At 47.7% G+C, this 16,685-nt stretch overlaps 1 protein-coding gene across 25 annotated transcripts in view; it reads left to right on the forward strand.

Moving 5' to 3' along the window:
* The window catches only part of FBRSL1 (fibrosin like 1), a 668,249-nt gene that overhangs the window by 159,224 nt on the left and 492,340 nt on the right, over positions 1 to 16,685 (forward strand). For all 25 annotated transcript variants that reach the window (XM_077309268.1, XM_077309269.1, XM_077309248.1 and 22 more), the window contains exon 2: positions 5,062 to 5,262. In XM_077309268.1, coding sequence (XP_077165383.1) covers positions 5,068 to 5,262 — 195 coding nt within the window. In that variant the 5' untranslated portion in view covers positions 5,062 to 5,067. The remainder of the gene's footprint in view (positions 1 to 5,061; positions 5,263 to 16,685) is intronic.

A 16,685-nucleotide genomic window follows, 5' to 3' on the forward strand; every position in this document is an offset into this window, starting at 1 on the left:
GCCGATTCGCCTTACAAGAAATTCCTCCCTGGAGGAAACTGGGGAAATATACCTGGGGAATCATAAAATCATAGAATCATAGAGTTGGAAGGGACCTCCTGGGTCATCTAGTCCAACCCCCTGCACTATGCAGGACACTCACAACCCTCTCGCTCATCCACTGTAACCTGCCTCCCCCTTGAATCTTTACAGAATCAACCTCTCCATCAGATGGCTCTCCAGCCTTTGTTTAAAAATCTCCAAAGGTGCAGAACCCACCACCTCCCGAGGAAGCCTGTTCCACTGAGAAACCGCTCTAACTATCAGGAACCTCTTCCTGATGGCCGGGGTTGTACAGGCAGGGGAATGACACGGCAGAACCTGGAGACTTGGAGGGCAGAGTGTGGGGAGGGGCTTGAGGAGGGGAGGGTGTAATGTCGTAGAGCAGGGGTAGTCAACCTGTGGTCCTCCAGAAGTTCATGGACTACAATTCCTATGAGCCCCTGCCAGAAAACCCTGGCAAGGGTTCATGGGAATTGTAGTCCATGAACATCTGGAGGACCACAGGTTGACTACCCCTGCTGTAGAGGTCACTCTCCAGACGTTCTTAGCCACCTGTTCTCATTCTGGGGGATCTTCGGTCCCCATCTGGGGATCGGCAACCATCTCCAGATTCCTTCCCAGTGCTGAAAAACAGGGCCATGCAGCTGGAAAGCTAGGGTGTGGCAGACAGAGCCGAAACATTGCCTTTTTCATATCTGACCTCGTCCAGTAGCACTGCCTGTCCCTTCCAAGTTTGGGATTAACCCACTCCACACCCCCACCCAACACCCCCCCCGCCCCACACACAGAGAGATGTTTGCATTATTTCAGAATTGCAAGCGTCCAGCATCTTTAAACATCTTAACCCTCTCAAGGCCATCGACTTATCACGCTGCAGGTCATCTGATTCCTGAGCCAGACATTTGACAGGGTCAGAGCAAGTGTCAGGCAGTTCTGAAAAGCGAGCTGCTCTGGAATATGTCAGACCACTGCTTTGCAAACGTTAAGGCCAAGGCTGTGTGTTTTGAAAGGGGGGGGGGGACAAATGGCAGCGTCTGGGGATGGAATTGTTCAGGCCAAGGTTAAACCCCGGGAAGGCTTCTCTTGCAATTGGGCTGTAATTGATATTGATTACAGTAGCTCAAGTTTCGGGTCAGAGTTGGTGAGCTTTCTGACTGAGGGGGCTCTCTTTTTAGAAGTTTAATTGTTCCGTCTAGGAGTTTAATCAGGCTGAGCCATGATTAATTCCTGAAGCTGGGCTTAATTCTGCCTGAAAGATTTGCTCTTTTGAACTAGAGCAGGGATTCCCAACCCGGGGGACTGTGGACCCCTGGGAGACCTTGGGAGCTCTGAAGGGTGTTCATAGTAGCTCTGAAGTAGCGTGGTATCAGGAGTGGGGTGGGGGGTCCAGACTCTCTTCTTGGCTCCTGGTCTTTTTCTGGCCTATGCACGGGGAGAGCGCAAAAGGAAGGCTAAGGCTAAGTAGCGATGTCACTTCTGGGTATGTGGCACAGGGAGCGGCCAGCTGACATCACTTCTGGGGCTCCTCAAAGTCTGAGAAATTATTTCAAGGGCTCCTCTGTGGTCAAAAGGTTGAAAAAGGTTGATCTAGAGGCTGTCCCTCACCCCAGTCTCATGGCCAGTGTATATATGCATGATCAATAATCTGGAAAAGGCCGATGTAGGTACTCCACATCATCTGTCCATCTTGCCTTAATGGATTTGGGGCCACAATTTGGGCACTTAGGTTTTTTTTTTTAACTCTCTCACCAATTGCATTCCCCTGATTGCCAAGAAATGTTTATTTCAGCTGCTTTTAAAAATAATACGGCACTTTAAAAGAATAGGTACAGTTCTGGAGGTGACCCTATAAGCCAGTTCTCGGTACAAATCTCGCCGCACGGAGGCAGTACCTTGCACAGGGGACCAGTCCACTAATTAAAATTGGAAGAGGAAATAGCACAGAGCAGTCGTCAGGGCAATTGATCCTGGCTCACAGTTTTGTTTTGTTTTGTTTTTCTGCCTGGCCTTTTAGGTTTCCATGGGCTCGGCAGTAAACGAAAATGCTTTTTCTGAACTAACAGCAGACTCGAGACAAATGGCTTTCTGTGGCAGCCTCTCGTTTGCAGAACGACTTGAATAGAGATGTCGCTGCAGAAAGGCTAACTGATCATTTACTGCACTGCTGTCCACAGTGTCTGCATCATTTTACAATTCACATCATCTTTGCCCTCTTGATATCCCAGGAGAACGTCGCGGCTAATACCGTTACTCCCTTTTTGTGGATAGGAATTGTAGGCTGCATCTGCACATCTTTTTCGTTCCTGCCGCCGCCTTACGTTTGAAGAGAGTGCGTAGGCTGCGGTGTGGTGCTCTTGGAATGGGGTTTGTGTGTGTGTGCTGAGTTCGAATGCTCGCTCGGTCATGAAGCTCTCATTGGGCATCCACAGGTAAATCCCCATCTTAAAGCCTAAGTTTCTTTGCAAAAATAAAGACAGGATACAGTGCAAGAGCGGGATATCTGGGGGAACTTTCTTTCCCATATGAACCTGCCAACGTTGACTTAGGGGCAGGGTCTTCTCTGTACTGGCACCTTTGTCCATTTCAGAGATGTTCACTCGCCACCCAAGTTTGAGGTGGCATGTTCAAGCAGTTTTCTTTATTCGAGGGCCTAGGGATGGAAGGACAATAATGTCGCTTCTGTAACCAGCTTGGGCGATATTATAATCATCTTCTTTACCCAAAGAGACATTAACATGTGGAATTGACTGCCGCAGGAACTGGTGATGGCTCCAAGCATAGGCAGCTTCAAAAGGGGATTGGCTAGCCCAGGGGTAGTCAAACTGCGGCCCTCCAGATGTCCATGGACTACAATTCCCAGAAGCCCCTGCCAGCGAATGCTGGCAGGGGCTCCTGGGAATTGTAGTCCATGGACATCTGGAGGGCCGCAGTTTGACTACCCCTGGGCTAGACCCACGGAACAGGGGTCCATTGGCTAGACCACTGGGATAGTGCTCAGGGGTGGGGGATGGAAGGCAGTTGGATGGCTGCTGGACAGACAGGTAAGCCAGTTGGAGGAGGAGGCACTCAGGTGTGGGACAGCCAACCTGAGTGGGTGTTAACTTATGCCCTGAGACAGGCTCCTCCTCTAAGGCCTTGCCAGAAATATATGTGGAACAGATCTTATTATTTTATTATTGATCTAAGATAATTCTTTTAGCTCACCGGGGTATTGGCATATTGGCTGGGGGGAATGCTCTGACTTTGATGCAAGAGCTCTTAGCTTCTAACAATAGAGTTTTGCCCCCAAACAAGAGAGGCATCTGCTGACGTGCCAACTTCCAGGTGATGTCAGCATGTCATGTTAATCTGTAACGTTCTTCTGGTTTTCGGGGGTTGCAGCGGGGGAAAGAGGTGTGTCCTAAAACTGGGGGACCCCCAACCAGACCAAGGCATCTGGCAACCTTAGGAATACCTCTGAGACAGATGAAAATGTGATGCTGAATCCAGCCCACTGATCTTAGAGGCCATGGACTGAAGTAACTCCGCATAGGACTCACTTTGTTCTGCCACTTTGTTCTGCATAGGACTTCGTATCATCCACTTGTGAAGCTTGATAGCACGTTAGCTCACCTTGGTTTTGCCTGCATGGTGCGGTATGCCAGGCATGAGTCAGGGTGTGCTTGTGGTCAGTAGATAGGAAGCAGGTGTGGCTGCAGCCCAGGGGCAAAGAGTATGTCAGAGATCCTCAGTTCGAGCCTGGACATCCCCAGTCAAGGATCTTGGATAGCAGCTGTTAGGGAAGAGCTTTTTAATCCTGGGGGGCTCCTTCGACTCGGAAGAGACTGTACTGCATCAGGCTATTGCAATGCTAATTAAGTCGTGCATTCCGCTCTGGTCTCCTTTCTTCCCCAACTGCTTTGCTTTCCCTTGTTTTTTCTTAAATCTACGGTGGGAGCAGTGGTGCGTCACTGTGGCCGTGATGTTTCCGTTCATCTTTAATTATATTTCAGTGGCTAGTGGCAAAGTGTTAATTTTTCATAGGGTTTGTTATTTTGTCCTTGAAGGGCTGCTTGTTATCAGAATTTATGATGAAGAATTAAGGAAGTTAATAAGGGCTCGCAGATGACCTCGGGGGCGGTGGCAGTTCTCTGTTTCAGAAGCGGAAGTAATGACCGAGGGCCCGTCGTGGTCCGTTAAGAGCTACCATGGATCTTGCTAGCAAAGCAGGTTGAATGCTGAATTGCTACTGTCAGGGAATAGGAAACATTTTGGTGTTTGGCTTTATTATGCTCAAGCTGAAGCCAAGATCAGCCCCCCCCCCCCAAGAGTTGGGTGTTATATCCTGCTTTTCTCTCCCATAAGGAGTCTCAAAATCACCTTCCCTTCCTCTCCACCGTCACCTTCCCTTCCTCTCCACACAGAAGACACCCTGTGAGGGAGATGGGGCTGAGAGAGCCCTGTGAGAGCAGCACTATCAAGGCTGTGACTAGCCCAAGATCGCCCAACTGGCTGCATGTGGTGGAGCGGGGAATCAAACCCAGGCTCGCTAGATTAGAAGCCGCTGCTTTTAACCACTACACCACACTGGGACTAATATTGAACTTTGGGTTGCCAGCCTCCAGATCAAGAGAACTGTATATTTAAAATAGGAGCTATAAGCTGCTAACTGGGAATCACAGGCGCATGATGTAGCGCATCTTGGAAGAGCTGCAGCTAGCCCTGAATGGAGGGTTTATGGCTGCAGTTTTTTGCCTCCGTCGCAGAGTCTGCGAGATTTACTTTCCTTCACGGCAAGCAAATGGCACTAATCACATACAATGGAGAGAGTAAATGGGTGGCATTTTAAGACACTGCTTGCTTATGTGTGTGTGTGTGTGTGTGTGTGTATCTGTCCAGCAGCTGCTTGAAGACGGGGAACTAGAGCATTGTTTGTGTGTATGTGTGTGTGTAAGCTTACTGTTTTGATTCTGCACTTTTTAAAATAAGTTCTGGGTTTTTTTCCTCTTCTGATTTTTTTTCTTTCTTTCCCCACCGCAGAAGGACATGTCATTGAAGCCTCAGGAACGGAAGGAAAAATGGGAGAGACATCCAGGGAAGAAGCCTCGAGAATCGGAAAATTGCATGTCAGCTGCGCCCAGTGAAAATGGCCATAATAAGGATGCCGGGAGCTCAGGGAGAGAGACGGATCTAGGCAAGGAGAGGGTGAAGAAGAAAATCCTCCTGAAAGTCCACAAGCAGGTAGGGCCGAGACTTTCCTGCTGGTTTTGCTCTGGTCTCTATCAAGGTGTGTGTGGGTTTTTTTTGCTTCAGCTTGGATGAGTCAAAGAGCAATGATTTTTTTGATGCATCAAATTTGGAGAAGTTTGTGGCAGAGCCACTTTACTTTGAGTGATGGAACCAGTTTGGTCCTTACCGGCTGATCTTCCCTCTTTGAATTTTTTGTCCGTGTGTCAAAAGGTATTTGAAACTTGGTACGTCTTGATCGTCTTCAGTGGTTTGATGTTTCATGGGTGAGAAGGCAGGCATGTGGCTTTCTAATCCCTAAGTTCTCAGCATTCTGATAATGCTGAATCATTCTCCGTGGACCAGTCAGATGGTAGATCGTTACCAGGGCAACAAAGCAGATTCAAACCGAGGGATGGAGATCAGAAGAGCGGATAAGATCATAGAGTGAAAGGTCTAACAGAGGGTGCTGTGGTGCTAGAATTACCTGGGACTCCCCATGCTGTATAATGTGAGAAGCAGCCATGGAGGATCCAGTTGGCATGTATTCATTCTTGCGCCCAGACTAGCATTAGCCACAGATGTGTGTAGACAGAACTGGTTAGCTTGACTAGTGGGATTTGGTGTGCCTGTTAGGCTCCTTGGGTATGAAGAACACTGTGGATGGCTACAAGTTCAAAACAATCAATGAGACCATGGCTTCTAGTGGTAAGTGGGAGGACCCTTAAAACGCATAGAGGACTGCTACAACCAATGGTCTGATTGATACATGAAAGCTATAAGATAACGTGGAAAGATGCATTTTGAAATCATTACTCGGCGATTGCAAATAAGCATCGGGAGCCACTGAGGGACATGGTCCCCCCGAAAACCAGCGACAATCCGGCCCTTGTTCTGTCTCTCACTGCAATTTAATGACGAAGAACTTTTTGAACCGTCCGCCGCAGCTTCCTTCTCCTTCAATCCTGCCCGCGGCTGACGGGTCTTCTTGTCCTGCTTGAGGTCCCTTGGTTCTAGCAGGCTACCTTCAAAAGTTAGGTGCGCAGCAAGGGACCTCAGCTGCCAAAGACGCTGAAACAGTGCTCTTTTTCCTCACTCTGTACATGGCAAATTCTGCAATTAAGCACCCTCTGATCTGACTCTCCGTTTTGCCGCAGTTGACAATACAGAAGGATATCTAGCTCTAAGTGCTGGGAGCATGCGCGCTGGGCGAGCGAGTTGGCAAACCTAGCCTTAGTATGCTTTCCATGTTTCACCTCTTCCTGCATGTTGCCAGGTGGCGAATTTAGGACCCTGGCATGTGTGCAAGAGAGTGAGGGAGGGGCGGAGTGGGTTAGGAAATGCAAGAAGCATAAAGATCTGGGCTCCCCCCGCCCTGCACACAAACACTTCCTTTCTCTGGCAGCCTCCTCTAGCATGCAAAGCTTGACGAGGCATTAACAAACCCCAGCTACAGCTCCAGTCTGGCAGCCAAGCAGAATAGGGACAGCCCCCAGCCGGCTTCGCTTGAACTAACATGTTTGTTCAAAGCTAAGGAGGTGAAAAGGGAGAAGCATTGGAGGGGTGGGGGGGACAACGGCAGGCCATTTATCACTTACAGCTGCTCTTCTGGGATGTCAGGGGGGGGGGAAACGCTCTGCTCAGTCATCAGCTCGATGGCTCAGTGGTTGTAGCAGTGTTTGTCTAGCTATCAGCCAACACTTCCTCTCTCCACTGGTGCTGATGGAGAAACCGCTGTGAACCCGCAGCGAACGGGCTGGCATTAGGAATGAGCCAATGCTCAAGTGTTTTGCTGCTTCTGGGTATTCAGTTCTTTACTTTTCAGAGTTAGTTTGCGTTGTGCAGGGTTGGGTTTGGAAACCAATGAATCCAGAACATACTTATTCTGTTTGAGTCTGACAATTAAGGGATCTTTGACCGCTACTGGTGGTCTCAACTCTAAATGTTCTTCTGCAAACCAACTCGGGTCACCAGGTCTGAGTTAGGAAATCCCTGGAGACTTTGGGGACGGAGTTGGAAGTGGGTGGGTTGGGGGCAGAGAAGGACCTCAGTGGACCTCAGCTATAATCCCAGGGGATCTCCCAGGTCCCACCTGGGGACTGGCATCCCTGCTTCCTAGGACTGCCAGCTCTGGGTTGGGAAACACCTGATGACTTTGGAGATGGAGCTGAGAGTAGACGGGATTTGGGGCATGGAGGGGCCTCAGTGGAGTCTAATGCTATGGGGTCCACCCTCCAAAACAGCCATTTTCTCCAGGGGAACTGATCTCTGTTGCCTGGAGATGAGCTATACTCCTAGGGAATCCCCGGGTCCCACCTGGGAACTGGGATGCCTAAAACCCACACAGCTACCCTGTCTGTCTGTCTGTCTGTCTGTCTGTCTGTCTATCTATCTATCTAATCTATCTATTCTTTAAACTTATTACCCGCCACTCCTGAACCATTTCGTGATGGGTCACAATCTGTCCATATAAAAACCCAGTAAACCCCTATTAAAATAAATGTGGACACACATATGCATACAGTAAAGCCGCAAGGGAGTGGCGGGCTATAAATCTAATTATTAATAATAATAATAATAATAATAATAATAATAATAATAATAATAATAATAATAAAAACAGACTCCTAGAAAATCATGGCGGTCTTCAACCCCACTAAGCTTTCCCCCACCCCCAAATCTGTATTGTGAAGTGAGAAGAGGGAACATAGCACCAGTGGGCAGGGGGCGGTATCAGATCTTCCTCACCATGTAGGCCTCAACCATAAACCTGGTGGAAGAGCTCCGTTTTGAAGGCCCTGCAGAATGTCGGAAGCCCCCGCACGGCCCCAGCTCTTCCGGGAGCTCATTCCACCAGATGGGTGCCAGGACCAAAAAGACCCTGGCCCTGGTTGAGGTTAATTGTGCCATTTATGACACAATGCCCAAAAACTTAGCGAAAATGCAAATAAAAGCGCATACAGCTACACGGTTAAGTTGCCTGTACAATACCTACTGGATCTCACAATAAATTCCGTACCGTTCCATGAACATTTTGGGTCATTGGTTACAGGTAGGCCCTTCTTGGGTGCTGGGTCCTTGGCCACTGCTCACATGTGTTGACTCTAGAGGCCAGCTAGCGTGAGGCTTTGAAGTTTCCACTTATAAAAACGGGAAGGTCCTCGTCGTCCGTCTGTCCCCCCCCCCCCCACACACACACACCATTCTAAGAAGCTGGGCGGTTGAGCCTGGTAATTGCTTGGCCGGCATTGCCTGTTTGTTCACTCAAGCCAGGCTGCGGCTCTCTTCACTGTAATTTTCCAATAAGCCTTGGAATAATGCGGCTGAAATCTATTAGGAGCATTCTGTTCTTTCCATTCATAAATTCTCCATCCCTGCCGTCCATGCTGCGCGTGGTACCCAGACCCCAGAACTGTAAATAGAAGAGCTATTTGTAGAAATAGTAGAAATCCCCTATTGGTGGGATTCTAGTTTGAAAATAGATGCAGAAAGACTATCAGGATCTCGTAGTATTTATTAATCAGTAAACCCGATCCGAGACTCTTCTCGTGGTTAATTAGTTTTGCAAGTCAATATCTGGAAGATGCAGGGAAGTATTTGGAAGATCCCAGGATCTTGCGGCACACTTGAGATTCTGAGCGATCACCCAACACTGCCTGGGGGTTTGCAACCCTCTCTTTCCAACCTTCAGGACTAGAACCTTTATTTTTTTAATGCTGAAAGTTGAGATTTGAGGCAAATAAATTCTACACCTACAAACCGACTATGCTTTCTTTGTTCTGCAGCAGAATTGTGGCTTATAGGGTCCCATAAATAATTACCTTACCCACCCCTCCTCGCCCACTTACACACGTTCTTATGAATACAGAGTTGCTTTTCTGTAGGCTGCAGTTTATGTTCATCAGCTGCATCCTGCAAAAACAGAAGTCTGTATTTAAAAGAACTCCTGTACTGGTTTAAAAGACGCCAGCTGCTGAAGGTGAAAAACCGAGAGATCTCCCATTCTGTAGGTTGAGCTGTCGAATGTGAAGCCGATGCTTGCATTTTTCAGGACTAGGGTAATAAATAATGCAAAGCCTTGAGGCCATTTCAGGTACAATTCAGACCGAAGGAATGTGGTGGCTCTGGAACCTTCTCAAGCGACTTTAGAGTAGTCGTACACTCTCTGTCTAGCGTACCTCGCAGGGATGTTGTGAGGATAAAATGGAGGAAAGGAGAACCATGTAAGTTGCTTTGAGTAGCCTTAGGGGAGAAAGACTGGAGGCATAAATGAAACGATAGCAGCCAAATTTTGCTATGGCTTCATGTGCCAAGAGCTCTCTCTCTTTCTCTCTCTCTCTCTCACACACACGCACGCACGCGCACACACACACTCCTTTTTATATATAAAACATGAAGGGCACTTCCCACAATGTGCCTGCCCTTGGATTAGACCGGGGGGGGGTAAGCCCCTCCTCCTCAGCTCCCACAGCCAATTGGGGATGGCATGCTGCCGATGTCATGCCTGCCTCAGCCCCATCACTCACAGGGCCCTTCAGGCCTCTGCTGTGCACGGCAGGGCCCCCATCTGCACTCAGCCCCCCCCCACCACTAAGGGCAGGGCGGAAGTGTGACCACAGCCCCCGTGTTCCCACCCTGCCACAGACCGCTCCCTCAGCCCTGCCCACCTACTGCCACAACTCCAGGGGCCAGGAACTGCCATTCTGATTCCATTTTGCCCCCTTCTCACTGGCAGACTCCATTTTTGTTTACAAGTAGATACTCCTCACTCTACTTCCTTTCAATTGGGCGGGAGAACTCGTGTGTAATTGCCCGAGGTACCCCCTCCCCATCTCTCTGGTCTTGGGACAAATGAATTGCCTATATTTTTCTTTCCTATCGGTGGGTGGGATTTTTATTTTATTTTATTATTAATTTATTTATGATTGGATTTATAGGGCTGCTCTTTATTAGGGCTGCTCTCAGAAAACTGGCTCGCAGCGGTTTACAGTTTCGCAACACAGATCCATAACATAATGATCATTAAACATCCTCCACTAAAACCCCATTCAAACAATATTCTAAAATTCGTACACAATTGATGGCAATATATAATTTAGTAAAAAAAGGCATCCCACACGGGCCCACTGGGTGGTCCAAAAACGGGCAGATGTAATAGTTGGGGTGGTGTCCCAGGGGGAAAACATGGATCCTCTCCCCCTCTTCCCTCTCATCTTCAGAATTATCATCATTGTGGATTTCTCATCTCACTTGGCAGTGGGAAATTGGCCCTGAGATGTCTTTTTTTTTCGGGCAGCAGTTCGGTGTTTTCTCTTGGTCAGCCACAAAATGCCTTTCCCTCTTTCTCAGTCTCCCCGCTAATGGAAAGCTGACACAAGCAGGGTGTGTGCCTTTGTGAGTTCCGCCTTAAATTTGCCACTCAAATGCAGCCTAGAAGTTAGTTGTGGGTTGGATGAGTGAGGAATTCCGCCGTGTCTGTGCCAGTTTTGTTCTAGGATCTTGCCCTGTTTTTAATTGGGTTTTATTGGGGGTTTTATTGAACACCTTGTAACTCGCCATGAGCCGGTCTCAGGAGTGGCGGCAAATAAATGTAGTAGTAGTAGTAGTAGTAGTAGTAGTAGTAGTAGTAGTAGTAGTAGTAGTAGTAGTAGTAATAATATTATAATGTAACACCTACACACATAATAAAATCAGAGTCCAGTAGCACCTTTAAGACCAACAGAGATTAATTCAAGGCATGGGTTTTTGAGTGCAAGCACTCTTCCTCAGAGGCTCACTTGAAAGCTCACGCCTTGAATACATTTTTGTTGGTCTTAAAGGTGCTACTGGACTCTGATTTTATTATGTGTGCTACTTCAGACCAACATGGCTACCCCCTTGAATCTGCGTACACAAAGAGAGAGAGAGAGAGAGAGAGAGACATACCAGGTGCATTTTTTAAGGGTTGTCTTGTTTTTATCCTTTTATCGTAAACTGCTGCGAGTCTTTGAGACCAGCGGTATATAAATAAAATAAATAAATAAATCTGGGTTCTCTACACTGAGGCTTAACATCTAGACTAGGGGTAGTCAAACTCCAGATGTCCATGGACTACAATTCCCATGAGTGAACGCTGGCAGGGGCTCATGGGAATTTTAGTCCATAGACATCTGGAGGGCCGCAGTGACTACCCCTGATCTAAACCCTCTGGGGCAGGAGGAAAGCTGGAAGAAGAACAGCGGCGCACGCTGCAAGATTTCTGCTACACGTCCCCAGAAGTTGAAAAGAGGGATGGACAAGGGACAGTCATTTCCCAAGGACAGGCACCAGGCCGCCCGTGGTTAATGGGGACCGTTGGAGCACATATGGCTTCATTGTCAGTCTTGAGCCGAGCCCGGAAGCCGCCGTGCTCCTCAGTCACAGATGGCCGTCTCCTCTTCTCCCCTAGTAATCTGCAAGCAAAGAGATTTCACAGCTGCCTAAGAAACCACTGGGGAGCCCGGGCGCAAAGTGTCGAAATGGGCAATACAGTATTTAGTCATTAGGGCTGCTCATCTGAAGAACTAAAATAAGGCTCATTTCAATCAATAGCAATCTGTTTGCGCTGTCAGGAACTAATTTAAAAATCTGCTTTAAGTCCCGGTTAGGCATTTTGGTGCCGAAAGCTGAATGCAAAGCGCGGGGGAATCGGCAGGCGCGGCGCAGCCGTGGCGGCGGGGAAGGAGGGACAAAAAGCACCCCCTACGGGAGCCCTGCTAATTTAACAGAATCCGTCCTGATGTGTTAAAGCTTCTTAGATTCAGCCTGTCCTATGGCTCCACCGTACGCCCGCCCAGAAGGGCAGGGAAGGAAAGCAGAACCAGAGATATTTGGCCTGCTAATTAGTGAATCCTAAAGCAAGGCGTGGGACACCAAAGTGTTCCAGAACTGGTTGCCCCAGAGAGCAAGGGGGCTGTTCTTCTCCATGCCGATGCCCTTCCCTAGTGTTCATCAGGCCTTGTGCAATCCCCTTCCTTATGTCTGGGAGAAGGAAGAGCAGCACGGTTGCTAAGCAACCCCTTCATCGGGGCCTGCTGACGCCTGAGGTTAGAAGACTAAGTGGTGTTGTGCAGTCTCCAAAATTTCATAGGCGGGAACAGGAACGCTCTTGGAACCACCCCACCCCCTCTTCTCATGCCCCAAGTGTTACATCTTTACAAAGGTTTTGTTCCATTGTCGCTATGCTGTCTGTGTTTACTTGGCAACACCTGTCCTCCGCCAGGTTTAATAGCCAGGAGGGTGGTTGTCTAGGTAGCTTAGAGCAACCTTTCTCAGCGTTTTTGAGAAACCCCTGAAACGTTCTTCAGGTTTTGAGAAACCCCAAATCATGCAGAATATGCTTGGGAAGCAGAGGCCCCTCCCCTTCCCACCCCCTCCAGGCCCATCATTGGCCATTTTGGGAGGGAGGGGCAGATTGACATGACCATATATGGTCATATCATGTGATAATTTTAAATATATATATATTAAAAATTAATTAACTCTCAGCTGTTCAGGAAACATTTCCAGGGCCATCAAGAAACCCCAGGGTTTTGGAGGAGGTTATTGTAACTGAGAGCCAGCTTGGCATAGTGGTTAAGAGCAGCAGCCTACAGTCTGGAGAACCATGTTTGATTCCCCCACTCCTCCACATGCTACCAGCTGTGTGACTGGACCAGTAGCAGTTCTCCTAGAGCTCTCTCAGCCCCATCAACCTTAAAGGGTGCCTGTTGTGGGGAAAGGAAGGGAAGGTGACTGTAAGCCGCTTTGAGACATATGAGGCCTTCTGGATGACCTTGGGCTAGTCACAGTTCTCTCAGAGCTCTTTCAGTCCCACCCAGCTCGCAGGGTGTTTGTCCTGGGAAGGTGATTGACAGCTGCTTTGAGACTCTTTCATGTAGTTAAATGCGGGGTACCAAAAAGCAGCTCCTAATTGCAGATAAAGGCCAGGCCTGAGTATTGATTTCCCAGAGGCCTGGCCAGCCCAAGACAAGAAATCCAATTCCACATGGTATGCTTAGAAGTTAAAACTCTGCAAAAACGCTCAAAGCCCTTCTGCAGAACTGAGTTCCAGAAACCGCAGTTTCTGTGGCTTTCCGTTTTCTCCAGCTGGGAGCTGCTGATTCTTTTTTTCCTCTTGAAGTGAGAGAGATGGGACAATTTCACGCACCTGTGAAATGCAATTGCCTCCTGCAGCTGTTCCGCCGCAAAGACAACCCATCTGAAAATTGAGCTGTGTGTGGGGGGGGGAACTGTGTGTGTTGCTGAAGTAGAGAAGAAGAGGAGGGGGATGGAATGTTCCTTGTAAATCCGGGAAACAGCGTCAAGACCCAATGTGAAGAAATACGAACAGGGGTGGGGCAAGAGACATGCCCTTTGCTGTGCGTGAGTTGTACCGACTGCATCTGCATGCAAAGCCCAATGGGAAAGAGACAGTCTAGGAATATAATAATAATAATAATAATAATAATAATAATAATAATAATAATAATAATAATAATAATAATAAATGCTCTGACATTCAGCCTGCCAACAACATACTTGCAAGATAGGTAGGTTTCGGGTGAAACTGAGTGACTATCCAGAGGTGCTCTTGGTCCATGATGGTATGAGACGTATCTTTTTATGTTCCTCCCCACCCGCAAGCACAGATCAAGCCAGTATATGTGGGGGGCGTCCCTCCATCCTCACAGTCATCTTGTTTGGGTGGGCTGAGACATGGCCGGGGATGGGGGATGACTTCCACACGGTTCCCAGCAGGATTTGAACCCAGGTCTCCAGGTCCCTCTGTGCTATTTGCTTTCTCAGTTTGCCATTGAGCGCTAAGAAAATAAAGACCAGATTCAAAGGCAACGAAGCATCAGTCCATTTCTTTTCTCCGGTTCTTTTTGGAGGGAAGAGGAAAATAAGGTAGACTTGATTCGAACACAGTTTGTGGTTCAGCTTTCTCTCCAGCAGGGGCCCAAATTGGCTTCTGTCATTGTCCTCTCCTCAGTTTTTTAATTCTGTCGGGGGGCAGAATTGATGGAGTCTTCCTTGCTCTGGATCACGGGTGGCCAAGCTGTGGCTCCTCACATGTCCGTGGACTACAATTACCATGAGCCCCTGCCATGCAGGGGCTCATGGTAATTGTAGTTCACCGACATCTGGAGAGCTGCAGCTTGGCCCCTGTTGTTCTAGATCACGAAACATTTGAGAACAAACCTTTTAGATTACCAAATGAATTCTAGCCTTTGTGTTTGCGTGTACCAAACGTTCCCTTCGGCATTCAGTTCCCCGTTATCCCCCCTCCCTGCATACACACACCCATGTTCTTTTATGGTCCAGTTAAAAAGAAAAAAGAAAAGAATTCTTTACCCCAAATCCATCAAGATGGATTCAGGTGCGTAGCCATGTTGACCTGAAGTAGCGGAACAAAAGTTGATCCTCCATCAGCTTCATAAAAGGCAACATGATTTGCTGTGCCCCCCCCTTACACTGCATCTATTTAAAAGCCCAAGCTCCCTTTTAATAAACCTCCCCTGCAGAACACTGTTAACTCCTGCGTCTGCTCATTAACTGATCAATAAGTCTCAAACAGGCCACGGTTGGTTAAATACAGCCTCAGCCCTGGAGCAGATTGCGAGGGAACAAAGCCGGCCTCTCTTTCTCCCCCCCCCCCCCGCCCTCCTCCTTAGAGCAGCTCCCAGTCTTGGAGGGAACGGATCTCATTACGACGGCCGCTTTGAAATGAAGAGGCAGAAAATTTTGTTGCTAACAACTTTTATGGCATCAGGCTCCATAAAAAGGTTGTTGTTGGTCATTGCTTACATTGTTATAAAAGAAGAACTAAATGGTTTGTAATTTAGGGAAGCAGATTTAATTACATGAAGTAATTTACAGAAAGCCGTAATTGTATCCCTGTCTCTCTCCTTCTCTTGCGTTTAATTGGCAAGGCCAGTATGCATGTCCCTCTAGGCTTCCCCACCACCACTGTATTCAAATGCCTTGGGGGGGGGGGAGGACACAAACCAGCAACCCTACACAGTTCTGTTGTACAGATGTTGTGTCCCATGGCACCTTGAAGGGCAACACCTTGAAGGAGCCTGATTCTACCTTTCCAACTGGTTATATTCATCTATACTGAGGTTGATGCCTGGAGTATGCGGTAAGATCTTTTTAGGATGTTCAGCATACCGCCATTTTGTATTTTTAGGTGCTGGAGTTGTTCGAATGGGATATTTTAAACTGAGCTTGCTGTATTATTCTCATTTTGTGAACCACCTCGAGCCAGTTTCTGGCGGTATAAAAATGCAATAATTAATAAATAAATAAAACCAAGTTTTATTTGAAGTATGAGCTTTCGTGTTGTGTTCACTTTCATCTTGGATGTTAAGGAATTTAGAATAGGTTAACGGTTAATGCGGACTGGTTGGCTAGGAAGGTATTGGCGTTCTGTTATAATGGGCCTTTTCTCTGGAGAAAATGTAAACAAAGGAACCCGGCCACAATTGTGAGTTTCTGTTGCTGCTGCACACCATCCTGGGTAGGGTTTCTGTGGTTTTCTCAACTCTCACTAGGAGATAGAGAATCCTTTCTTGGCGTTTAGGAACAAGAAATGCAAAATATACTTAGTAATATATAGTTATAATAAAACAGTGTCACTCAGTTTTGTTCATAACATGGAATTAATTCTAAAAACATTACCTATAAACACCGCTATACAAGATGTTTGTGTAGGAGCAGAGCCATCAAGCGGTCTGTTAACAATTATTTCATCCAGTTTAGATTGAAAAGTGGACAATGCATCGTTAATCAAAAAGCGATATGTAGAGACTTTAGGACAGACCAAAATAATATGAGGAAGTAGGTCTGGCACCTTACACCCATGAAGATACAACTCATTGCTTATAGGGATTTGGTTAAACCTCCCTAAGAAAACATTAGAAGGAAATGAGTTTAGCTGAGCCAGTGTGAACGCTTTCCTTTCTAAATAAGATTCTATGGTGACGAGGGAGGGAGGTATATCTTTATACAGTGGGGTAATATTCCATGCAGAGCCTCTTGTGGCGCAGAGTGGTAAAGCAGCCGTCTGAAAGCTTTGCCCATGAGGCTGGGAGTTCAATCCCAGCAACCGGCTCATGGTTGACTCAGCCTTCCATCCTTCCGAGGTCGGTAAAATGAGTACCCAGCTTGCTGGGGGGTAAACGGTAATGACTGGGGAAGGCACTGGCAAACCACCCCGTATTGAGTCTGCCATGAAAACGCTAGACGGCGTCACCCCAAGGGTCAGACCTGACTCGGTGCTTGCACAGGGGATACCTTTACCTTTACCTTTAATATTCCATGCACATGGGGAACTTGATAAAAAGGAATTCTCTCTCTAGGAGCTGCCGACATGCAAGAGTTGATGGACTTGACATAGCTACATCCAGTCTCTGTCCTGAGAAGGGAAGGGATTG

This window comes from Paroedura picta, chromosome 13 (genome assembly GCF_049243985.1).
Source record: "Paroedura picta isolate Pp20150507F chromosome 13, Ppicta_v3.0, whole genome shotgun sequence".
NCBI classification, from domain to species: domain Eukaryota; kingdom Metazoa; phylum Chordata; class Lepidosauria; order Squamata; family Gekkonidae; genus Paroedura; species Paroedura picta.